This window comes from Drosophila mojavensis, unplaced genomic scaffold, assembly GCF_018153725.1.
Source record: "Drosophila mojavensis isolate 15081-1352.22 unplaced genomic scaffold, ASM1815372v1 contig_80, whole genome shotgun sequence".
NCBI lineage: Eukaryota > Metazoa > Arthropoda > Insecta > Diptera > Drosophilidae > Drosophila > Drosophila mojavensis.
Window position 1 is genome coordinate 2,321,182 of NW_025318906.1, and position 25,177 is coordinate 2,346,358.

General features: G+C 41.7%; 5 protein-coding genes across 5 annotated transcripts; 3 read left to right on the forward strand and 2 right to left on the reverse strand.

Moving 5' to 3' along the window:
* Positions 1 to 1,580: 1,580 nt before the first annotated feature.
* LOC6578494 lies at positions 1,581 to 2,239 on the reverse strand. Its single transcript, XM_002004368.4, has 2 exons — positions 1,889 to 2,239; positions 1,581 to 1,812 (listed from the first exon to the last, which is right to left on the reverse strand). Exons 1-2 carry the CDS (start codon positions 2,094 to 2,096, stop codon positions 1,661 to 1,663), a joined length of 360 nt encoding a protein of 119 aa, XP_002004404.1. The 5' UTR covers positions 2,097 to 2,239; the 3' UTR covers positions 1,581 to 1,660.
* Positions 2,240 to 17,213: 14,974 nt separating this feature from the next.
* LOC6578495 (epimerase family protein SDR39U1) lies at positions 17,214 to 18,513 on the forward strand. The gene is made up of 4 exons (XM_002004369.4): positions 17,214 to 17,342; positions 17,399 to 17,838; positions 17,905 to 18,135; positions 18,200 to 18,513. Exons 1-4 carry the CDS (start codon positions 17,321 to 17,323, stop codon positions 18,392 to 18,394), a joined length of 888 nt encoding a protein of 295 aa, XP_002004405.1. The 5' UTR covers positions 17,214 to 17,320; the 3' UTR covers positions 18,395 to 18,513.
* Positions 18,514 to 19,343: 830 nt separating this feature from the next.
* LOC6578496 (general odorant-binding protein 67) lies at positions 19,344 to 20,351 on the forward strand. Its single transcript, XM_002004370.4, has 3 exons — positions 19,344 to 19,449; positions 19,513 to 19,707; positions 19,811 to 20,351. The coding sequence occupies exons 1-3, from the start codon at positions 19,399 to 19,401 to the stop codon at positions 20,189 to 20,191; spliced, it is 627 nt and encodes a 208-aa protein (XP_002004406.1). The 5' UTR covers positions 19,344 to 19,398; the 3' UTR covers positions 20,192 to 20,351.
* Positions 20,352 to 20,909: 558 nt separating this feature from the next.
* LOC6578497 lies at positions 20,910 to 22,723 on the forward strand. Its single transcript, XM_002004371.4, has 2 exons — positions 20,910 to 21,639; positions 21,698 to 22,723. Exons 1-2 carry the CDS (start codon positions 21,258 to 21,260, stop codon positions 22,327 to 22,329), a joined length of 1,014 nt encoding a protein of 337 aa, XP_002004407.1. The 5' UTR covers positions 20,910 to 21,257; the 3' UTR covers positions 22,330 to 22,723.
* Positions 22,724 to 22,730: 7 nt separating this feature from the next.
* Positions 22,731 to 24,493, reverse strand: LOC6578498 (putative uncharacterized protein DDB_G0271606). The gene is made up of 2 exons (XM_002004372.4): positions 24,241 to 24,493; positions 22,731 to 23,884 (listed from the first exon to the last, which is right to left on the reverse strand). Exons 1-2 carry the CDS (start codon positions 24,299 to 24,301, stop codon positions 22,878 to 22,880), a joined length of 1,068 nt encoding a protein of 355 aa, XP_002004408.1. The 5' UTR covers positions 24,302 to 24,493; the 3' UTR covers positions 22,731 to 22,877.
* Between the last annotated feature and the right edge of the window lie 684 nt (positions 24,494 to 25,177).

Here is a 25,177-nt window from a genome sequence, read left to right on the forward strand (position 1 = left end):
AATGCTATGTTTTGACAAACCCCAAATCGGGCGAAAAACTGAACTGAACTGAACTGTTGAGGGATTCCTTTTGAAGATGACAACCATTTGCACCCGCAACCACCGTGTCGGTGACAACATTTATTTTGACAAGGACCTTCCCCCACTCCAGTTCCCCAGCTCGCTCCAACTGCAATTTGCCTCGAAAGGGTTTACCGGGAAGTGGTAAATGGGCGAGCGAGCACAACCCCAAAAGCTGAAGTGCCTGTCGTGGCGCTTTATTTACCATAATCGAGTTGATGCATTTTTTGACGCTGCGGTTTCGCATAATTGAAAATCGAATCAAATCGCGTGAAATTTAATCAACTTAAGGACTCAAGTTCAACTCCCCAATGAGACGAGCAGCAGCAGCAGCAGCAGCAGCGGGAGAAGCAGCTCCAAGCCGGAAATCTAGAATTAGCCCAAATCCAAGTAATAAAATTGCGACTATTTGCTTTGAATTGAGTTACTAATGGGATAGAGTTGAGCCATGCATAGCCGCAAACAGGAAAACAAAAGGGAACGAAGAAAACTGAAGCAATAAAGTTGACGAATTTTGTATGCCCTATTTGAGGAAGGTCTAATGGCAGATAGATGATGCCTGGAGGGGTCTGCATAGCTCGATTTGAAAAGCCTTTGTAGAAGACTGTATGATATATTAAGTTAGAATAGAGCAACAGATCTCGACAATAGAAAATATGTGAGAATAAATGAGGCTAAAGTGAAAAGAGAGAAGTTATCTTAATATAGGGATTTTAATACCATCGAATGTTAACAAAAGCTTTGCAACTGAGCGGCTTAGAGGTTAGCTATATCTAGTCTATATACATAAATATATATCTATACGTATTATACCTAATTTTCTTCAAGTTGATTGATCTTATTAACTTTAAGAGCAAGAGGAAAACTAGCAAGGAAAACCCAAACTAGTCCAGTCAAAAATACTCCTTAAGAATTAGAGAACAGTTAGCAACAAACACCAACTCATAGAGGAATAAATCAGATGGACATGAACATCTCCATATGCACTCGAAGTTTACCTATGTGACCATAGACCCATTTATACCATATACTCTCTCTCTCTCACTCCCTCTCAGCTGACATATTTCATCAGAAAGAGTGTAATACCCCATGCAAGCGTATCAGAAACGACGGCACTAAGCCCACAATGTGAAGCGCTGCGTCGCTCCCCAATCAAATGCCGATGAGCTCCTACTCGAGTCTCTGTCTCTCTCAACTCCAGTTGCAATTCCAATTCCATTCCCAGTCCCGGTCCCAGTCCCAGTCCCAGTCCCAACTCTCATTCCCTGGTCCAGTTGGCATTGCCATTAGTTGTGCATTTGCGTGTTTGCTGAGGCTACTAAATAAGCACCCGGCGGATGTGTAATGTCCGCTGTGCCAAATGGACACGACAACGACAACTACGACAACGACGAGGATGACGATGATGACGATGTTGATGATGTTGATGACGTTGTCCGTCCAAGTCAGGAAATTAAGCCCTGTAAGCGGATTTCAACATGTGTGCCACACCGTTCGGCTACTTAGAAACTGGAGTTATGTTCACTTTCATTCAATCGATGGTCATTTATTTGATATACGAGCATATAAGGCAACTGTAATCCCCTACTGGCCGCTCAGCTCACTTGCTGGAGCGCCTGCGATTGTTGCCAAAGATGCGCAGGTGTTTGCTGCGCGACAGCTCCCGCGCCTCCCTCTGGCTCAGCTCGTACAGTTCCGCCTCCAGCTCACGTATGTAGGCGGCCATGGCAGCCGGTGAGAGACGAGTTAACTCTATTTGGAAGATATATATATATATATGTACTTATATATATGTAGTTGATATTGATTGCGTTTGCAGTTCATTTACCCATTCGCTTTTGTTCGTCTTCCTTTTTGCTGCTGCTGTTAGCCGCCTCCTGCTCGTTCCGGATGGCCATTTCGGCGATTATGGAGCTAACACTTTTGCGTCCACGTGGGCTCTCCTCTATATCTTCTATGTCCACATCCTCGTCGGTGTCCTCGTTGGATGAGCCCGAGCCAGCATCTGCCTCCTGCTCTGCTTTGTCGGGATCCATGTTTTTTTTTTTCCAATTTTTTCTCTTTTACACTTTTGCAGAAATCTTTTTTAGTTAATTCATGTGAGATGACAAATGCTATTATGACACAGACTCAATTGTCATAGTTGTCAGTGTTGTAAAGTTGATTTAGTTTGAGTGAGCTAGGATTACCTGAGAGACTCAAAGCTTGGATAGAACTCAAGTGATTTGGACTTGTCAACCAATTTTCTTTTATGCTCATTATTTTCATGAAATAGTTACTTTCTCCTTCAATATACATTTTATGTCTCTATAGATAAACTTTGATATATTATAAGACGTATATTATTTTACATAAATTCAGTCCCTCATATGCAGCTTTTATAGCTCTCATAAACCCACCCAAAACTTTGCAGCACGCTTTTTGGGCTATTTGCGCAGTTGAATCCTTCAGGGTCTAACCCTCCAGCTGTATTCGTGGCGCACATTAGCTATCTAGCGAGGCCATTAACTTTTATAAAGCCAGTCAAAAAGAGCAGAGCCCAGTCCCAGCCCCGACTACCGGAGAAACCCTAAACATTAACTTCAATTTGTTGCCGCATAAAGCCAAAATGGAAAATTTCAAATGCGTATTTTCCGCTAAACACAAAGGAAGACCCCAAATGCCCCCGTGCTATGCCCAGACCAAAATTGTTTGGCTAATGAGCTGCACAAAATTAATTGTTGCAATGAAATCACGTGCCCGAAAAGAGCTGCCAAAAATATCCCAGCAAGGTTGGAAAGTTTGCAAGATATATACGCACGTATATATGGTATATGAGGAGTTGAGAGAGTATTTCGCAGTTTATGCAAATTATGTTTTAGTTGTCGCTGCTGGGGGTTGCACAGCTGAGCAAGCAGAAGCCACAGCAAAGCGAAGCGACGCTCGCCAGCTATTAGAAAACGTTTCCACAAGGACTCGAACTCGACTGGTAAACAATCCATCATTAACACATGCAAAGCACCCTGTGACCCCAGCAGCTACGACTCCCCCACAAGTCTCTAGCTGCTAGGTGTGTGGGTGTTGCACGTGTCTGTTTGCATTGCGGGCAGCTTAGACGACAACCAGACGACAAATAATAAGTATGAGAGCGATTATCGGGAGTGATTGACTGCGTGATACCCTTGAGGACTTGTTGGTTTGAGGTGGGTTAATTTGATGTTGTTGCTGTTATTCCTTGAAGAAATTCATAAATTTATATACCTGGAACTAGAGCTTCTGCTTTTAACTCTATCAAATTTCTAGGCTTTCTATAGGCTAATCAAAAACAGCAATAATATTATAGTTTATATGGGATATAATAGGTTGCATAGTAGATTTCTTACTTCTAGCTCAGATATTTTCTCTTTAAATTTTTATGTAAATTATGAAGCTCGAGTAGGGTTATCCAAAAACTGAAATTATTTTAGGTGTTATATAAGATACATTAAGCCACGTACCAACTTTGTGGCGCTTAGCTCCAATGGTTCTTAAGTTATCGGATAATCAAAAATAAATTTTGATAAATTGATGAAGTTTTTTGAAAACAAAATTTAATTAATATCCTGTATTTCATAGACTTTCAAAATACAAGGGTTTATATTAATGGAGATCGATGATGTGATGCCTACGTCAACTCAAATTGAACTTTTATAAATATTAAAACAACGCAGGAATATTTTGATGTTGTATTTCAGATCTATGCACTTTGTATACTCTGTACAAATATAAAGTATTTTATTACTCTAGCTCGGCAGAGAGCTCATATAGTTATATATTGAGAGATAGACCATTTTATAAACAGTCATCGCTCATCGCTAGTTCACTCAATAGCTTGCAAATGATTTTCGAGTGCTGATCCTTCCTGACTTTAACTTCCACAACAATCTACCCGTTTATTGACAGACCCTGGGTGTAAACCTGTGCCGAATATGTGTCGTGCGCAGGACAAAGGACGCGTGCTTATTGTGAATGTATAGCCATTGTTGCTGCTGTTGTTGGTCGCCCTGTTTGCTGTTGCTGCTGCTTTATGGCCACTGAGAAAAAGTTGTGGCAAAAGTATCGCTTTTTACTTTTACTTGCGGCTCATGCAAATTGCACAAGTTAAATTTTGAAAATGTCAGCTGCTGCCCTCTCCCTTGCTCGCTCACTCTTTCCCGCTGTCTCTCCGTAGTATGCCTGCCCCTCTCTATAATATCCCCATTTTACCCCTGCTCGGCGTCTAAATGATGGCTCATGTTATGCGCCTAACTGCTGTCCAAAATCGCTCCCCTGGGGTTCTAAGTACTAGCTATACTGCTGTGTGCTTTACGAGTGCTTGTGCACTGCGCGAAAACTGTGTATTGATTGAGAAATATGAATAATATATAGGGTAACTATAGCCAGCTGACCTCGAAAGTGAACCTGCGGTCATTGTATTAGATTGTAATTTAATGATGTAGGCCCATTAAACTATAGCTATGCATGAGTTTGTGGATCTATACTTGATTCCTTTAAGGAGGTTGCCCGTCATGAATTATATACCAAATCTCTCACATTGTGTTTTCTTCTTTTCTCTCTAATCCTCGACTATTTCTTTAAAATGAAAATCTTTATTCAATGTCCAGGGTATCTATTAGTCTATGTCTACTACTCTCCTCTTTTACTCATATAAGTTCTATATATTTCCTTAAAGAAACTTTCATTCCTTCTCTATTTTACTCCCAACGAGTTTTGTCAATTGGCATTCCCGCACTTCTTCGCTTACTCCTTTCGCAGTTTTCAACACGTTTCGCTCAGTGTACAATGACACTGTGTGTGTAACATGTTCGCATTACACTGCAGTTTATTTGCCAGGATTTCCATGTTATCATCGTGCGGCACGTGTCGCCGCTGGAGCTGCTGTTGCTGTTGGCTCTGATTTTGGCTCGCTTTTAAATGGCTGCTGTCATGACCCGGCAGAAGCGAGAAGCCCAAACAAAGGCGGCGGCGAATGGAAGCGCGGCACTTAGTCAACATGTCGTCGTAGCCAGTTGCCACTGTAGCGGGTTGAACAACCTAAACAACAACTGTCCAAACAAGCGCAACGAGCCGAGCCAAAACATAACTAAACAGCCGAGCAGCCAAAGCAAATGCCGGCCAACTCTCTGGCCCAGGACATTGTCCCAAATATGAAGGACCCTAGCAAATGAACTGCATTTGTGCGTGGGGCCGTGACTCCAGCAGCAGCTGCTGCTGCCTTGCCAGCTCCTACTGCTCCTCCAGCTTCAGCTGCTCATATAGCTGGCTCTTGTTCCTTTTGCTGATGTGCCAGGTTCCATTCCTCAAATTCCAACCTGTTCCTGCTCTCACTTCGGGTGACTGTTCCTACAGCTGCTATGCCGGTACTTGGTCCAAACTTCTTCTCTTCCTTCTATTATTGTTATGCATACTCCTGCTCTTCAAAATTCCTGCCTATTTTTGCTCCTCCCAGCCCTCTCCATCCCCTCGTCCCATACTGCAGCTGCTGGTATGTCAACTGCTGATCCCACTTCTCCTGCTACGTCCAGCAGCTACTCTTTCTCCATTTTTTCCTGGTCCAGCTGCTCCTTCTACTCTTGCTCCTGCACCTACTCTTCGATATGCATAATGACCTCCAGCACAGCGGCTGTTATGCATCCTCCCTCTCACACTGCACCTACACCTCCTCCTCTTCGAGCTGCATAATGACTTCCATTGGATGGCTGCAGCCCTAATTGCCAATTACCAAGTCTCCCACTCAATTTTCAAACCATTTCATTCAATTTTCATGAAATTCCATTCGATTGCCATCCAATTTAAAGTCTGTTCAGAGAGTTAACGCATTATATTTATGCATATACCTATATTATATACCTGATCATAATTACGAAAAGAGTTGATAGAGAGAGAGTGCTGTCTACCTCTAACTTTCGCTCTGTCTGTCTCTTCAGTCTCTGTTCATGAAACGCTCTTTCAGTCTCTGACTGTCTCTCTCTCTCTCTCGCTCTTTCATTCTACATATTTCTCTCCACCACCGTCTCTCTCTCTATTGCTTTCAGTCTCTATGTTTCTGTTTCTCCTATCTTCCAGGCTTTCTTTTTTACTCACTCTCATCCTCTCTCTCTCTCTCTTCCTCTTTCTCTCTCTCTCTCTCTCTCTCTCTCTCTGGTTTTTACTTTATTTCTCCCTCCATATGTATCACTCTGTTTCGCCGTCTCTTTTCGTTTCTGTTTCATCCTTTCATCCGTTTCGACTGTCTCTCGTCTTCACCTCTTTCTCTCGCTATTCATTTTATTGTCTCTTTCTGCTTCTCTCTCTCTTCGTCTCTCACTTCCCTACTGTATTTCCTCTCTTTCTCTTTCTTCTATACACTTCAGCTAGGGTATTTCATAGTCACCTATACCCTTCAGTTAACTGTTCTCGCTGCTTGTTATTATGTGATGCCAACTACCGGCTAACAATTTTTAATTAATACCAATTTTATGTACCTAGTTGTTGCTGTTTCTGTTGTTGTTGTTGCTGTTTGCACATGCAAATTGCGCATTTAATTGGATTAACGCACATTTCCGATATTCACTGTACGCCTCACATCCCGCTCCCCGTTCCTCCTCTACCTAGTCTCTGGCCGTGGCCAATTCATCATCGGGGTCTGCGTTTATTTATGTTTGCGTTTTTAATTATGTCGCATTGGCCGAGCGCTGAGCCAACTGAGCCAACTAAGTTTGGAAGTGTGCCATGTCTGTGTGGCAAACAGCACGCAGCGTGCAGCATGCGGCATGCAGCATGTTGCATGTGTGGCATGAAGCTGCGGATGTGCGGCTCGTTGCAGCTGCAGCGAGTAATTCACAAAAATAACACAAAAATAAAAAAATTAACTCTAACAAACTCAACTTTGATTTACAGCTTTTACTTTTGACTTGCACTCGAAGCCAAAAAACAAGCCCATTCGTAATTGATACCTCAGCACGGGCATTACGACTGCCCTGTTTGATTACACTTTAAATATATATATAGATGTATGTATATATATTTATATACATTTCTGATTGCATTGCAACGCCTTAACGGTTCAATAATCAGTCAGTCAATCGACTCGATTGCCAATTGTTGCTGGCTTCATGCAAAGGTGAAAGTCTCTCTCGCTCTACCCATCTCACTCCCTCTCCCTCTCTCTCTCTCTGTCTGTAAGCCTTTTCGATCCCGTTTGGCTGTGTAGGCGCAAAGAATGCGCCTGCAGCAATGCAAGAAAATAATACAACAAAAAAGAAGAAGAAGCAGTAAATGACAACGTCATAATACATAATCCTCCACGCTGACATCAAAATGCCAATCAGACGGTATTTGGCTTGCAGCACGTTCAACTCGACCTACAGCAAAGGGGTATGATGAGTCAGGCAACTAATCCCTAATAATTATGTTATATAATAGTCGCTAATTAGGGTTACATTAGATAATTAGTGAGTAGAGTTAGCTCACTAATTATCTAATTAAACTTGTCTTATTGCAATCAGAATCATTGCATTCTGTTAAGGCTGTTAGCTAAAAACTCATTGAATATTATTTCTTGTATTTTTATTATTTTAATATTTTTGTATAATATTTTATTTTATAATTTCTTCTTAAATTTATTTCCTTCCATATATTTCATATATAAAAGCTCTCACTTTTATATAATTTTACCAAAAGCTTCAACTTCTATAGGGCATCTGTCTGGTCTGTCAAACTTCACCGTTACATTTTCATTTGCTTCTGCTTATGTGCAAACGTAAACACAAATACGCATTGTTCAACATTTTGTGTGTGTGCCAAAAGCAAAAATTGATTGTTTATGCTGGAAACCAATGCAAATCTCGACTTTATTTTCATCTGTTTGGCTTTTATGCTTTCATGCGAGAAATGCCTGGGGAATTGGGTTGACGACTCTCTAAATGCAACCAAATGTGTGTTAAATGAGGCAGTCTGCATCACTGTTGACACATCCATGGATATTAATAAAAAAGAGAATATGGATCAAGAATCAGCAGAAAATATTTCTATTTAATGTGGGAAAGGCCTCTTTTTCTGAACTAGGAATTTATTGCGTTACCTATTTGATATTTGTTCATAGTAACATTATATTGTATATTATGTCTTAAATACTTATCAAGTACAAAGATCTGCTTCAACTTGAAATGCTATCAAAATTCAAATTATTAAAGTTCTCATACTGAAACCACTCAGAGAGTCTGCTAAAGGCTCAAACTATGTGCGGTCTATACATTACCTTGGGATTCGTCCTTTGGCTCTTCGGGGTACCTAACTGAATAAACTATTTTGAGAACTTAATTAGATGCCCAAGCTGTGCTTACATACATTACATACATTAGCCTTGTGTAACAACCTCGTGTACTTGAGATTCGAACCTCTTTTGCTCTACAAGCGAGCATATCTTATCGACATTAATTAAAGACTTAAAGGACCACCCGCTTATCCTTCTCTGTTAATTGAGCTTGCCCTCTGTAGCTCAGCCTGTTGCTCTTTAAAACTGAAAGTCAATTGTGCTGAAAGTCCTGTAAGCATAACCTGCACCTATTTGTGGGGCCAGCTATTTGTTTTTTGATGCTTTGTTGTTGTTGTTGGCCTGGCCGCACCACATCACATGTCAGGCGACATTTAATTTTGTGCTCGCCGTTGACAATTCATAATACATGCTTATAATTATCCTGCACCCTTTGCAGGCTCACTCATTCAGCCAGTTTTGCACCACCACCACCACCGACAGCACCGCCGGCACCACCAGCACCGCCAGCCGCTTTATGTCAGCTCGGGAAATTTACGGTCACCTTTTTGTGTTATTAATTGCCCACGGACACGAACCTGAAGCGAGCTCCTGTGCCTTGTCCTTGGTGGCTTTAATGCTTGTCGTCACCGAATGCAAATCATAACCGAGAGCCAAACGCCGAAGAGGTTGACTACGAGATACCTGAACCACAATGAGTGGGAAGAAGTTGAAGAGAGAGCGGATTCAAAAGAGATGAGATGAGAGATGTTTAGAGTAGTAAACAGCAGTAAATTAGATCAAGAATTTGTACAATGATATCATAAATGAAGAGTGAAGAATGTAGACTAATGCAGTAGAAAAGAAAAAATCTTCCACTTATGCTATTTATAATCCTGACTAAGAATAACTACAACTATTTTCATTCTTTCTTTCAGATATAAGGAGCATCAAGTAAGAATCAAGGTAAACTATAATCATAAGACTTTTCAAGTCTACAAATCAACTTCAATTCTTAACATCCATTTTCCCCATAGGCCAAGCATACCTTTCAGCTCCTTGCTTGGTCCGGGTATTACCATAGCATAAATATTAAAAGCCTAATTAATTTAAGCCGGCATTCCAGTTTATTGTATTTATTACATTTCGTTGCCAATAATTATTTTAGGGCAAACGCAGCGGCAGGTGTGAAATATTCACTCGACTTTCCATCAGAGCTCGCCACAGCTTTACAGCTGCTGCTCGCATTAGCTATCTGTCTCGCTCTCTTTAACTTTTTTCATGTCATTTAACATGCAATAAAATTGTTAAAATAATTAAAGTAAATTTAACAAGGATTGCAGTGCATCATCAGCCGCAGGAGCAGCAAGCGGAGCAGGAATCGCCGCAGCTGGCAACATGTTTAACAACAATTTGGCCAACTAAATGCCACAGGACATGTTCCGTAGACATTGTCCTGACTCCTTGCTGCAATTAGCACGTCTCCATTCCACTTTAAATTGTCAAAGCGAAATAATGTCGTAGTGCTGCCTGCTCTGAACGATGTCTGGGCTTCATTTGCGGGCAATTGCCACGTTTGTGCACCTGGACAAATGATTGATGATGCGGATAGTTATCTGCTTGATATATGTATATGCATTAAATGTATAGTTATATATGGATAGATATTTCATACTTGTGCTTAAAGCAGGAGAGCTTCTAAAAGTTCCTGTACTAGACAAGATCTTAATATCTGGAAAGCTTGAAGTTTCTAGGCTATAGATTTAGAACTGCTGATTTAAAATAGAAATGCACTATGGGGTCTGCCACGCCTCCTTCTGTTAAATAAATTTTTCCAAAGCCCCAATGCCCAGAATTCCCATTTTCGAGGGCTCAAATACGAATCTTACTATATCTTACATATATTCTTCTTGTCAAAAAATTAAGAACACTTTAAAATTTTCTAGTAAAAAGCTACAAAAAGTTATTGAGCCTAAGATGTCTTAAAGCTCCATTTGATAAACTCAGCCAACATCAAAAGCTAGCTCTTATAATATGAATGCTCGAATTAATGGTCTAGAGTCTAGACAGCCGGTTGGTTTGATCACTGAATCGACACACAATTAATTTTATACAACTTTTAATTCTCTTGAATAAATCTCGGCTCAAATACATATGCATACATAAATAAATCTAGTCAATGCCATTGTTGAGCTGCTCAATTAATCATTATGAATTTCATTCTTTGCCTTCGATGTGTATTACGTTCATTTGGCTCACTTCTTCACTTGAGTTGAGCGCGCATTGTTGAAATATTGAAGAGTTGGGCACAAGTAAAAGTAGTTCGCCCACTTTTGGAGCACACTGAGTGGCCTGCTGGCAGGCAGGAGCAATCAGTGCATTGGCCATAGCTATAGCCATGGAAGTAGCCATATCCCATGTCCATGTCCATATCCATATCCATATCGATATTGATATCGCCTCTGGCCGTAGTTGTACTTTTAGTTTCATGAGCTGCAGGTGCCACTCATGCTGCACAAGTTAACTTACTGCCAAGCCATTCACTCGCCATACCCTGGGCTTGGCTAGCTGCGAGGGAGGTATATTAGCTAGCTGATGAAATCTGTGAAAGAGAGAAAATACTTCAAAATGCTCTTATAACTGATGGGTAAATAAAAGTAGGTAAATATACATGATTACTTATGGAGTTTACTTCACTTTAGTTCAACTTAGTGTATTTGAAATTCGTTGCATTGCTTGACTATTTCGCCTACTTTTTATGATGCTTCGATTGGTGCGGCTGCTGCTGCTGCTGCTGCTGCCGTTCATATGGTTAACCGATATTGATGGATAACAAGTTGTTGGAAAGTAGGTGAGCCGACAGGCACAGCGAAAAGAAAAGAGCGAGAGGAAAACTGAATGAATGCATTTGAAGAGTTGGCCGCTTCTCGCTTTGTGAATGCCTCCACTGCTCATGAATAGTAATGAGAATTGATTTGCTAAATGCCTAAATTAATACTAAATGAGCATTCAATAGTGCATTGATAATGAGTGAAAACGTTTGAGAAGAAGAGTCGAGAGGAAATCTAATGGAAATCGCTAATTGATGCTGTAGAATGGCCTACACAATCGATTTCCCTTCGACTGCGCCTCTCAAACGGATAGAGCGGGATAAAACTTAAATGTGCATAGTCCTGAATAAGTTGACAGATTTTCAACCTAATCTATAGTGAATAAAAGTCCTATGAAATTTAGATATTAGTTTAGCAAATGAAATGGAAGATATTGCATTTCATCTTTGAGAACCGACTTCATTGTTTTAAATATAAAATGATATAATTCCTATCTCCTCTTCAAACTTCATCTCTGCACTGCTGTTTTCAATACAACTTTACAACCTAATATACCCCATTTAACTGTGTGAACAGTGTATTTCAATTTCAACTTTGGCAACTTGTGAGTTCTGCAAATGTTGAGCCAAAACTTAATCAGTTGTTGTCTTTGATCTTTGACCGTGTGACGCATCTCAATATCGAGCTGTCAGCCCGCAGATCCTTTAAATCTGTCGACCGCATCCGCTGAAACAAAAAAGCCAATTTTGGCACTGCCTTTTCCCTATTTGCCATTAACTGCAGCAGGCGTCGATGCTTTGAAGTTGCGCAAATGAAGTTGTTTATGAAGAAAACTCTCCCTCTCCCTCTCTCACTCTGTCCCTCTCTCACTCTATAGATAAATATATGCATAGCATAATTTGCTGAACTTCTAAATTTGGCGCAAAATTTGCAGCAGAGATCATTAGTGGCTGCACAGGATGCAATTGGATGAAAGAAAAGGAGGAAAGAAAGAAAGACCAGAAAATATAGAACTATTTTGATTGCTCAAATGCACATTAAAAGTTCGCTTTCCTTTTGCTGTTGTTGTTGTTGTTGTTCTTGTGGTGTGACAAATTGTTTTCGGCTGGCGCATTTCGACTTTTGACCCACTTGGAACTTGGCGACTTCCTGGGCAACCGAACCAATTCCTGCGACGCAGTTATCGCTCCTTGCCTTGCACCTCACTTAGCCGCGCTGCGTCAGCAAAGGAAGCTGAGGCAGCAGAAGCAGCAACAGCAGCTGTAGTCATCAATGACAGGGCGTACACTGAGAGAAACAGGATTTAATGGGAACTAAACTAACTTGAAATGAGGCAGGCGGCTTTTTGATAAGGCTTAACAGCCGAGTCAATCTAGTAGTCTCTATGCCTCTACATATTCTCATATTGATTTTGGAACCTACGCTCTGATATTATTATTATATATTATTTATCGAATTTTGGAAAATCGATAAGTATTTATTATTAAAGAGTCGATATTATTTATTCTTTGATCGTATATGGTGTTCAAGGAACTAAAACTTACAAATTCTATATACTGTGTCAGTATACTCAAATAAATAATACTCTTCTTCTACTTTTATGTACATCTCTTCGATTAAAAACCACATTAAAATTGTCTTCGATAATTTAAATATATAGTATATTAAATACTATATTATGCTAACGTAGTTGTTCCACAAGGCCTACAATTATGTATGCAACAATTGTATAAAGATAAGTTTCAATATAGCACTCTCAAATTTTTATTTTTAATTTTTGGCATTGTCTGCTTTGTATTTTGACTTAAAACTTCCGTAATTTCCATAAAAACTCTTAAGAACTCATCTCAAAACGTTTCCCAACTTGCTTTCCCATAAGAATTTGCAGTTCAGTTCTGCAAATTGTTGACCTTCACCTTGATGAACTCGCACAATTTGGTGCCCACATTTTCGCTCAGTGTAGCTGGAGTGTGGCTGGAGACTGTAAGACTGTGGCGACCGCCATCATCGCTTGGCATCTTGGCAAAGCGCGTCGCCTTCGAGTCTGACCCAGTTTCAGGCTTTTGGCAGACAAATTGTCTGCGCCTTACGGATTGTTTATGATGCTTTTGAACTTTGGTGTTTAAAGCGCGCGAGGAAAAAATACAGCTACAATCGCTAAGGCAACGTCATCATCGTCATGCATGTAAGGTGGAAAGTGCCATGTGATAAACTAGAAAAATTCAATTATCTTTGATTTTGGGCGTAAAGTGGAGCCAGAAAAACAGCTAAAGGTTTGTGTGTTGTTTGTCTGCAAATTAGTTTTCCAGCTATTTGGCCACATTTGCCACACATCAATGACTTTTATTGCACTCTTTACGAGGGGAAGGGGCGTATTCACCCTCTGTCACTAGCTCTCCCTGTCTCCCTCTCTCTCTTAGTCGCCCTCTGTGTAAGGTCAACTCTCACTTGGCCCAGCAACGTCTTATTACAAGCCACACACACACACATGCAAAACTAGTCGGGCTCAATGTAATTATGACAGCAAGAAGCACTCAGATTCGACATCATTTGTCCAGCGGCTCACAGCGGGCGAGTTGAAGTGGTTAACCACACAATGTTGCCCCTGTCAACAGGCCGTGGAGTCGAAATGCTGCTGCAACTGCATTGGCAACGGTACCGGCCAGGGCAACTAATCCCAACTAAAAAAAAAAAAAAATTGAAGAGAAGAAAAGAAAAACCACAGAAACGAAGCAAAATAGCAGCCACACATAAAACTGTCAAAAAATTGCCAAGTGCCTGTGCGTATGCAATGCACAGTGCGTGCTAAAAGTCAATAAACTGCGAGAAAAATGAAAGGCTTTAAATATATGAAAAAGAAAATACTAAAAAATACTAAATAAATTAATTTATAACCTCTCAACAAAACCAAAATATTTAATAGATTGCATATTTAAAAAATACGAAATGAAAGATCTACAAAACATATATTCTACTTAGCTGTCAACCTATAGTTATGTAGATAAAATGACGATCTAAAATCAAATTATTTAAGCATATAAATTATTCGTATTAGTAATATCCCAAGCATGATAAAATACAGTAAATTTACATATATTGCCAAATTGTATACATGAATATATACTTCCACTCTTCAAAGTACAATAAATTTTCAGTTTCGATTTGAATATCATATTTACAAAGTAATTTATTTGCACAACTCTTAAGATCTCTTAAAGTTTCCTTTATTTATGCAAAAATCTAATTTATTTGAAGCATGCTCAAATTTCAAGTAGTGTATGGGTGTGTGTGTGTGTGTGTTTGTGTGTGGCACACAGACTGGCAGTACGCACTGTAGTATATATTCTGTATGTTTCTGCATTTGTTGCTGTTCCTGCCAGACTTTTGCGGCTGCCACATGTCCACATAGCAATGCTGCAACAAGCCAGTTGCACAAATCAAGTCAAGAATAGAGGAATTGCATATATATGTGTGTGTGTGTGTTTGTGTGTAGCTGCCCAAAAGCAGAAATGACAGATATCTGCAAATATATATATGTATATCTGAATATGCATATGCATAATTCTATGTATGCGTGTGCCATTGACTTTGCAACTTTGTGGAGCAATGTGAGTGATGAGAGAGTGAGCGAGCGAGCGAGCGGGGCGGGACGAGTCGGGCATCGAAGGTGCAGACAGTTCTGTCAGTCGGCAAACAAAGGAGTTTGTCATCATACATATTTGCACTTCAGCATAAGTTGGGAGACTGTTTGGGCTGCCGCTGCCGCAGTTGCTGCCGCTGTTGCTGTTGCTGTTGCCACTCGTATTGGCGACACATAGCAACGCCACCGGAAGTGCAACTCAAACAGCAAAGTCCGGCATGCATTGGCAGCCCTTGGCTGCTGGAGCACACACAAAGACGAACAAACTTTTTTTCATTTGCTGCTGCTGCCACTCAAAGGCGACTCAATGGCAGGATCTTCGGCTCCTTCTCCAGCTGCAACTGCTGTTGCTGCCACTGCTGCCACTGCCACTGGTATCAGTGTTGCTGCGGCAACACTTTGATAGTGTTTGCATTCGGCAATCATATTTTCTTTTGTCTACAAAGTTTTTCGCTTTTATGGCAACAGCAAACCCTTATCGCATTAAGCGACTGCACAGCCAGCAAAAAATATGTATATATTCATAATTAGCTGAAAGTCATTCACTTAGTTTTGACAGCAGAAATTGCCAGAAAATCCTCCACATAAGCAGAGAATTGACTTTAAGCTAACAAAAATGTTAAAGTGAAGAACTTTTTGCCTACATTTAAAGAGAAGTAAATGCAAACTCGAATTCTAGCTAAACTCTATTTCATATAATTTTCGCTATCTTAAATACTCATTGAAAGCTCTTGAAGAAAGCCAATGAATTTTTTTTTTTTTTTAGTTCTAACGGGCACAACGTGTTTACCCACTTTATAGCTTAATCCAGTATAATCCTCTTTTATACAAGCTTAAGTATTTTGAGCACTATCCTCAGCAAAAAAACTTGAAAAAGGCAAAGCTTAACGTAAGCTAATTAAATTATTTGCATGTCACGTTTGGGTATTTTAAAGCATGAATTCGAATTAAATTTTAATTTAATAAAATGAATGCTTAAGCAAATTCAAATTCCTAATATAAAAGGCAAATTCTATTTAGTACTCTATTTATTAGCATTTATGTTATTTTGTATTTAACACTTTCTGCCCAACACTCAAAAAAGCATTCAGGCTTAACAAAAGTCCACGCAATTAAAATTATGTATTTAAAATTTGGTATTTTTTAGCGCTTCATGCCAAGCAGGCACTTGAATAGCGTAATTTGGCTGCTTAAAGCAACTTAACGATCAATATTGCTACTTAACGAAGCCTATCATTTACAAGTGTTGGTTAAGCCTTAAAGCTGCAGCTGTTTCGTTAGCTTTTGCCGCCTAATATTGCATCTCACGCTCATTTATTCGCTTTTATTGCGTTATATACGTATGTATTTATTTTTTTTTTTTCTGTGGTACGTGTGCGCCGGCTGATTGCCGGAATAGATAAAACGGCGCAGACGCTATAATTATGGCTGGCTAGCACTTTTTATTTCATTTTCACTCAATGAAGCGCAATAATTGCTGCGATTAATGCAAATTCTTCTAACGCTTCAAAGGCATAAAATTTGACTGCACAAAAGGCGGCACATGACCGTAGCACACGCCCATGTCTGCACGCCCCCCCACATAGTTGGGCGAGACAAACTGTTGTCAACCCTATAGCACGACTCTAGCCTAAGTCATCATGCCCTTCCTTGTTACCCCCTTGGCGTCAGTTAATGCTGGCAATGTGTATGCAAATGAGTTTCCAATGACTTGGTCCGAAAACAAAACAAGCGAGGATGATGTCTCTGCTGCACTTGAACTTGGCTACGTACTCGGTCTCCAACTGGGAGGGGCGCTAACCCAGTCGTTCGTTAGCCATTAGCTGTGTGTGTGTGTGTGTATGCGTCTCGGTTGCATGTGTCAAGAAGAAAGCGTTGCCTGTATTATAGCAAAGTTTGCACTTTTACTGCCAATCGTTGCAAGCGTGTGTGTGTGTGTGTCTGTGTGGTTGCATGTGTGTGGCATGTCCCTTGTGGCTTGTCCAACTTTAAACGCTCAACGCAATAAGATAAGCGCAGCAGAGCACAACACAGCAATTTTTGTTTAATGCATGCCCACTATTTCCCTCTCTTTTATCAGACTCTTAAAAAGCACTTCGCGTTGACACTAAAAGCCTTAGCAGTCGATACACCTTTCAAGTCGTTATTGGACTGCAGTCACAGTTTAACAAACTTTTTGCATACATTTTTACAGACACTTTTTTATGTAGGCCTATAATTTCGCACTATTTTAATGTTAACTTTTTATACGCAAAATTATTTGCCGCGCAAAACTTTGAATTTCAGCGCCAGTGCTAAAAGCTTTATTTCATTTTAGCCAGTCTGGCAACATACAAATATATTCGAACCAATTTACTTGCCGCGCAAATTTCAAAATTCATCGCTAGTCTGGCAGCACTTTAACACAGCGTTACCACTTAGTACTTGTTGCTTTGTATCAAGTTGGCAGCACGTCTATTTACGTAAACAAGAAGCAAACAAAACGCTTATAAAACAATTTTAAGGTTTTGCCAAAAACGCCCTTAAAACCAGCTGCAAATGTCCAAGCACACATTAATAGGTATGTTTAAAATATGCAGAGGCGTGGCTTTAGTTAATAACTGGCCATGCCGACAGGTGGCGGCACTGGATTCATCGGCAGTCATCTCTCGAAGCATTTGGCGAAAAATGGCTATGAAGTAACTGTAATTTCGCGGATGCCCGGTCCGAAGCGCATCACCTGGCACGAGCTGGAAAAACAGGGCATACCCAGCAGCGTCAACTCTGTGGTAAATGCCACAGGTCAGAATGTGCTGGACCCATCCAGACGCTGGACGCCGGGCTTTCAGCAAAATGTCTGGAATTCGCGTGTCAACTCGTCGAAGACGCTGAGTCAGGCGATTCAAGCAGCGCCGCAGGTGAAATCTTTCGTGAACTTATGTGGCGTTAGCCTCTATCCGCCATCGGAGACCAAGACGTACACTGAGGACGATCAGGGCGTGAATTACGACTACATGTCGAGCCTGTGCCTGGCCTGGGAGGAAGCAGCGCGCTCCGGTGACTCGAAGGATAAGTGTGTAGGTGTACACACGCATCTACAGTTACAATGTATCAATATCGATTTTCCAACACTGACACTTTAGAGCATCGTGCGCACTGGCGCTGTCGTCGGACGCAATGGCGGCATGATTAAATCCATTTGGCTGCCCTTCAAACTGGGTCTCGGTGGTCCCATGGGCGCCGGCAATCAGATAATGCCCTGGATACATATGCACGATCTGTGCGGCCTCATCCAGCATCTGATTGAGAAGTGTGAGTCGGGCGTCTTCAACGGCGTCGCACCGGAGATTGTTAGCAACAAGGGCTTCTCACAGGTGAACCATTTCGATTTGATGTGCTGACTCTCCAAATTGACCAATTCTTCCCTCCCTGCTTTAGGCATTTGCCAGCGCTCTGAATCGTCCATGCCTGTTCGCTGTGCCCGAGTTCGTGGTGCAGGCCATCTTTGGCAAGGAGCGTTCAGCGCTGCTCTTGAGTGGCGCCAAGATTCAGCCCAAGCGTACGCTCGCCTCTGGCTATCAATTCAAGTATCCGGATGTGAAGTCCGCCGTAGCCGAAGTCGTTGGCAAATAGAGAGCTGAAGCAGTTGGGAATTTGTTATGAATGCTTGAAATTGGCGTTGTTAAACTATTTATTATTTAAAACGATCTTCATTTGTATTATATCAATTAAACTAGAGCACATACGAGGTATATAAATTGTCTATATATATGTACATAGAGACATATTTGTTAATCATGTCTAGGCACTTGATGAGCATTGTGAAATTTTAGTCTATAATTCGCATAATTATGGAAATTAATTTGTTTACGTATTACTCATGGGCAACGATTATTATTATTAAATATTATTGCACCCATTAAAAATGGAAGTTGAGTCTAGGGTATATTAGTTCTGTAACAGTGTATGTAGGTGGCTGAAGAAGGCGTGGCATGCACTGTGTTACAGGCTATGTATGAAAGATCAGTAAAATGCTTTGATAAATAGCTTCTAGTCAGGAATTCCCCATAAGAACAAAGTTATTTGCATAAATTTCAAGTATATAACATGCTAAAGAGTTGCAAGGATTAAGAGCTAATGACCGAAAGAGATCCCAGAATTTGTTTACTTACATATGTAGTTTTGTTTACGTAAATGTTTAAGATAAATCGTTGAGTTGACAGCAGATGACTCCACACTTTTATTCCCACTTTATAAAGGTGGGGAGTTGCCTGCTGTTAACTCAATGATAATCTTGAACGTGTCCATAAACAAGAACAACAAAATTATAAAAATTCTGGAATCGATCTTTTGTTATTGTAATTATTTAAACTACACAAAAAGCTAAGCCGCCCACACTGAAATCCAAAAAATCTAAATAGAGGTAATCCGAAACTAAGAAAAAAGTACCGAAATCAAGCGATGTCGATTGAATTAATTAGGCAATCGAAATAATTGCATAGCAAAAAAGTTAATTCAGAATAAAATTGAAAAAAATCATTCATTTGCGCTTCACAATCAGCATGGAACGCCTATAAAACCCTCATGACATGTCATGTCTAGCTCATTCGTAGCTGGACCATTGGAAGTGCTAAATAATGTTATCTAAATCTCAGCAATTACTGCTCATCGTTGGGCTCACCTGTTGGGTAACTGAAACACGAACCTCCAAATGTTGAATGAATAATTTTAATGAATCAAATGCGAAACAGAGCGTGGCCCAAGCGGATGTCGACTGCAGCCAGAAACCGAAGTTCGTGAATCCCAATACCTGTTGCCCTCTGCCGGAGATCGCCACACCCGAGTTAAATGAGAAATGCAAGGAATACTTGCAAACTCCAGCAATGCAAATGGAGTCAAGCGCCGAGGGAAAACGTGGACATCGTCACCATTCGTTCCTTCCTCCAGTAAGCGGAGATTTCTGTAGAGATTTAAAATTTATGGATAGCTATACCTCTCTATCTCTCTCTCTCTCTCTCACTCTCTCTTTCTCTCTCTCTCTTAAATCAGTGCTACATCTCTTGCATCTTCAATGAGACGGGCATCTATAAGGACAACGATGTGGACATCGATGCGCTCAATGATTACCTAAAGAACATCTACAAGGACAACGCTGAGCTGGAGAGCATTGCCACTGAAGCAGCCGGCAAATGCAACGCCAAAATGGACGAGTTCAAGGATAAGATGAGCGACCGACCACGCCCATCGTCACCACCCGGCGCCATGAAGTGCCCCTACAAGCCCGTCTTCCTGGTTGGCTGCGTTCTGGGCAAGATCATGTTCAATTGTCCCGCCTCCATTTGGAGCGATACCCAGGAATGTAACGAGGCTCGTGATTACTTCAAGGCCTGCAAGCATCACAAGCGCGATCGATTTGGTGGGGATAACTAATTGGAGAGTCACCAAAGGAAAACCTCAATAGTTAATAAAAGCACTTACCCGATGAGCAGAAAAAAAGCGATAATAATATTCAAAATATCCTAAAATAATTGATGTAAAAAGAGTCCTATATAACCTCGCTGCGACCCGAATAAAATGTGAAGAAATTCATTAAAAAAAAAAAAACTAGAAGATACCCTGTAAAGCAATTTGAATAGGGAAAATAAATTTGTGAAACAGTCAGAAGAAGAGCTGAGTCAATATAGTTGTATTCCTCACTAGATCTCTACCTCACCTCATCCAGGGTCGAATAAGACCTAGATAAAATATTAGCTTCGACTTATTGCTGCAGTGCACTTCCATATTGGGCACGCTCTGTTTCACAATTACAATGAATATTTAATTTATTATTACTAAACTGATGTTCCATTTAGAGATTTTGCTATGCCAAACAGACTCAAATAATTGCTGAGATCTCGATAGAAATCTGTTTGCGCCTCCGCTGGCTTATTATATGTATATGTAATACATTATATAAAGTATATATAAGTAAATCTATTTTTGGGATCTCAACTATGCGCAGCTTTTTTTTAGCTTCTATATTTTAGAGAATTTTAGCTTACATTTACTATAATGTTTTTTTCAAGTTTAGGCTTGACTTGAAAACTCTAAAAATAAAGCTGAACAGGTTTTATCAAAGCATTTTAATATCCTTCAATTAGGTTTTCTGTTTTATTCCTAAATAATTCTAGTTTAATTTATATATCTATAAAATACTTTATTCAACTTGCTTTCCCATTTTGTTTCGCTGTAATTCCATTTGAAGCAAATGCATTTGGATCTGCCCGTAATTGGGTTTAGTCCTTGCACATTATCCTTTGCGCTGCTTATCAGCGTTTTGCACGCCTGAGCGCGCAATGAAATGGAAAATTCGATTTTCTGCAATTGAAAATGTTCTTATCAAACACTCAAGCAGTCAGCTAGTCGGCCAGGCAGGCAGTAAATCAGCCTGGGCAGCCAGCTAGCGCTTCCTGCAGTCTCATTTGGCCTCTGCTGCTGAAGCGAACAGGACGCGTCCATGGCGAGCATTGAGAGCGAGTTGGCGCAGTTTGTGGCGCAGTGCCGGAAGCAGGAATTCAGCGAGTCGGAAATGCGCAGCATATGCCAGCCAATCCTCTGGCATTGGCGACTACTGAAACTGAGAAAGTGGGTGCAGTGGCTCCTGCTGCCCGCAGTGCTGGTCTATCTGCTGTGGAGCTGCTGCGACAGCTGTGCCTGGACATTGAGCGCCCTGGGGCGCTTGCTCCTAATCGAGCTGCTGCCCTATTGGGACTGGACGCCCTACTACAATGCCAAGTGCCTGATCGAACGGGAGTCGGAGCGGAGCACTGACTGGCAGCCGAAGGCGCTGGGCAGACACGAAACTCTCTGGGAGAACTGTGCGCTGTGCGAGCAGCTGGGTATGAAGCCTCTGTGGGCACAGCTATATATATAGCTGACATCTTAAATCCATTTCAGAGAGCATTCCCGTCGTCTCTAATGCCAGCTACTCCCTGCTGGAAGCGGAGTATCTGGAGCGCGGTCTGCCAGTTATCGTGGGCGACTGCCAGCTCGAGCTGAGCTTGGACCAGTTGCTGCAGCGATTGCTGGAGAGGGCACCAGAGCTGCTCTCCAGCGAGCCCTGCGACGTCTCCAGCAATCTGATGCTGCGACAACTCTTCAATTTGGATGCTGCTCTGCAGAAGATTCCAACCAGCCCCGGCTGGCATCTGCACTTCCGCAACTGTGAGTCGCGGGCGGTGAAGGCTTCGCGTCTCTATGCCGACAAGCCCTACTACTACCCCGTGCATCTGGAGCCCTACTACTCCAGCTGGCTGCTGCTGGCGCATCGGCAGCAGCGCCCGCAAACGGAGATCTATGTGCGTGGCCTGATCTTCATACAACAGCTGAGTGGCCACTTCGACTGGCAGCTGCGCCCCAAGCAGCCCTGCCAGGAGTACAATTGCCCCAATCTGAGTCTGCGCTTGGCTGCGGGCGAGTGCCTGGTCTACTCCACGGATCTGTGGCGTCTCAGCTACGGAGTGCAGCAGCAGCCGAATGGTAGCGACACCTCCATTGCCACACTGTTCGAGGTGAATTGGCAGCTGTAGGAGAAGTTATGGAACATAAGAAATCATAGATCATCTATACATATATGTATATGAAATAACTCAGATAACTACGAACTGGAAGTGAGTTATTAAACGTCAAATAAGATGTGGTTCCATAATATACAGATATAGGAAATGCAGAAATATAAATCAGTTCTAGATAGCCAAAAGTTTCCTTTTTCATTCCACTCCTATCTAATAATACAAGAAATAATCCCACATTTCCCGAAAATAAATAATGGGATCCCTCAACCTCTATATATATTATTCTCCGCTATTCTCTCCACTATTCTATTCTCTATACTATTCTCTTTGTGCTAACTCAACGCTGTCATAAATAAGATATATATTAATTAGTTAATACTTATAGATATCCCATTCCAATAAAAAAGGAAACCAAGTCTGTCGAATTGTCCAAATTGTATTTACACAGAGATAAGAATTACACATCAACATCAAGTAGACAGGATATGCATTGGAACTTAGTTTAATACTGTTTTGTAGTGCTTCACTCAGTTCAGCCTTAGTGGCTCGACTCGACCCTCCCTCTAGGCCCTGCGGCACTTGGCCTCGACGAGCTTCTGCAGCGTGGCCGTTAGACTGTTGATGGCATCGATTTTCATGCGCTCGATGCGCTCCTGCTGGACCAAGGACATCTTCTGGATTTGCAGCTGTTCGCGCTGCAAGCTGCGCTGCAGCTCCATCTTCTCACGCTCCACGTCAAGCTTGCGCTCAAAGTAGTCCTTCCACCAGATGTCGTCCTGCTGAGCGGGCGGCGGCGGCAACTGTTCGTAGAGCTTGCCTGTGGGAGCCATTGCCATCTCCTGGCTATCCGTCTGGTCCGGAATGCTGGTGCTGCCCGTTTGGTCGGCATCGTACTCGAGCTTGGGCTGGCGCACCTCCGACAAGCTGTTGCTGTCCTCGTCGAACTCGTCATTCGATTTGCTGTCCAGCTGCAGCTGCACCTGCGGCTGCAACAGCACCTGATCCACGGGCGTTATATACGGCTGTCCATCCTGAGGCGTTGCTGGCTTCGACTGCTGTTGTTGCTGTTGTGGCTGCTGTTGCTGTTGCTGCAGCTGCTGCTGTTGCTGTTGCTGCTGTGCCTGCACCTGTTGCTGCTGCTGCTGCGTCGTCATTTGGACGGGCTGCAGCTGCACGTCGAAGTCGGCCTTCTTGCCCTGCAAGTACTTGAACATCTCCTCGAAGAACTCCCAGTGCACGTAGCCCGAGACGTACTTCTTGTTCAGATTCTTATTGTAGGTGATGAGGATGTTGTGCCACTTCTTTTGCACCTTGGCCGCGCTGTAGCGGAAGCCCAGCCGCTGCAGCTGCCGGGTGCAGTGCAGCCACAGCGCCGTCCGCTTCTGCCTGCCCTCCGTGAAGCTGCCCTCCATGGGTCCGCGGATGTGTATCAGGGCACGCGTCGCTTCCGTTGTCCAGGCGCGCTCGTATGGACCGCGTCCTATGCTATTCGCGCTGCCCGACAGCTCCGTCTCCTCCAGCAGGCAATCGTCGTCCAGGTCGTCCAGCTCATCATCGCTAATGGGATAGGCTAAGGATAAAGAAAAAGGAAAACAAACAATGCTTTAGCACCTGTTGCTGATGATGACGGCTCTCACGAGCTGCGCAGCCTCTCTCGCTCTCAGCTTGCGTCGCTCGCTCTCTCTCAGCTTGCCACCCACCAGCCACCACCCACCACCCACCAGCCGCAGCCGCAGCCACCCACATCCTAGTCAAACGCCCGAAGCTGCAAGGATGCTAGCGCTGCTGCTGCTGACGTACAAGCATAGCCAAAGCTGAAGGATACACATTTTCACAGTCTTCAATCAAAATCAAAATCACAACTAGCACTGTCACACACACACACACATGTACAGATTTATGTTCATTTAGTGCTTTAGTACTTACGCTCAGTCTCCTCAGCGCTGCCATTATTGTTCGCTGCACCATTCAATGCGATTTGTGCCATTTGTCGATGATATTCCTAATTAGTATTATAATTATTATTTTAGTTAGCTGCTAGTCTATATATTTGATAGCACTATTGCTGCTTTAATTAAAATTGATTTTCTGACAGCCTACTCGACTCTCGTCTCGTCTCGACTCAGCTCTACTCAGCTACTCAGCCTAGACCTGGCTGCTCTCAATAGTTTTCTGTTACTAACCGAAGGACATTTTGTGGGCTGCAGGCGGCTGCCAGGCGCTTAAGCTTCCACTCTCTCTCTCTGTCGCACGCTTGCACTCGCTCTCTGTCTCGCTCTCGCACACTGAGCATAAAGCTCTTTGGCTGCTGCCGCTCTCTGAACTCAGATCTGTGCGGGCTGCTGTGCGGCTAGGTCATAGTATTTGAAGTATCTAGAACGAATGCTGATTGACTGTACATATATATGCAGACATTTATGTGTATAGATATGTTTATATGACATTTAGCAGCTGCGCACTATTTCATTAATCTGATAATATAATAACTTAAACACACCTTAATCAATGTCTAGGCTAAAACTCAATACTACTATTATATAATAAATGAATCTCGACGTTTTGTAATATTTTTATTTGAAAATATATTTCAAAGAAAAAATCTAAAAATCAATTAAATATGGGTATCTGTAAAATATTTATAATTTTTGTACTATATTAATAATTTAAAACTAATTTTTATTATTATTATTAGTTTTTATTTTTACATCGTACAATCTATTAAGCTCATACATCTAATCTTAATGGTATTTATTATATAATATAAAATTATGTGTATTATATAGTTATATTTAAAATTTGAATCACATGAACATATATTTTGTCTTTTGTAACTCTAATTTAATACATTTTTATTTATATTGTA

Bases quoted from the DNA above. Each gene is read 5' to 3' on its own strand.
- LOC6578494 (XM_002004368.4), bottom strand. From the start codon at position 2,096: ATGGATCCCGACAAAGCAGAGCAGGAGGCAGATGCTGGCTCGGGCTCA. The intron at 1,813-1,888 runs GTAAATGAACTG...TCTTCCAAATAG, and splicing joins AGACGAACAAAAGCGAATGG to AGTTAACTCGTCTCTCACCG.
- LOC6578495 (XM_002004369.4), top strand. From the start codon at position 17,321: ATGTCCAAGCACACATTAATAG. The intron at 17,343-17,398 runs GTATGTTTAAAA...CCATGCCGACAG, and splicing joins GTCCAAGCACACATTAATAG to GTGGCGGCACTGGATTCATC. The intron at 17,839-17,904 runs GTAGGTGTACAC...CTGACACTTTAG, and splicing joins GTGACTCGAAGGATAAGTGT to AGCATCGTGCGCACTGGCGC.
- LOC6578496 (XM_002004370.4), top strand. From the start codon at position 19,399: ATGTTATCTAAATCTCAGCAATTACTGCTCATCGTTGGGCTCACCTGT. The intron at 19,450-19,512 runs GTAACTGAAACA...AATGCGAAACAG, and splicing joins TCGTTGGGCTCACCTGTTGG to AGCGTGGCCCAAGCGGATGT. The intron at 19,708-19,810 runs GTAAGCGGAGAT...CTCTTAAATCAG, and splicing joins ACCATTCGTTCCTTCCTCCA to TGCTACATCTCTTGCATCTT.
- LOC6578497 (XM_002004371.4), top strand. From the start codon at position 21,258: ATGGCGAGCATTGAGAGCGAGTTGGCGCAGTTTGTGGCGCAGTGCCGG. The intron at 21,640-21,697 runs GTATGAAGCCTC...AATCCATTTCAG, and splicing joins TGCGCTGTGCGAGCAGCTGG to AGAGCATTCCCGTCGTCTCT.
- LOC6578498 (XM_002004372.4), bottom strand. From the start codon at position 24,301: ATGGCACAAATCGCATTGAATGGTGCAGCGAACAATAATGGCAGCGCT. The intron at 23,885-24,240 runs GTAAGTACTAAA...CTTTATCCTTAG, and splicing joins CAGCGCTGAGGAGACTGAGC to CCTATCCCATTAGCGATGAT.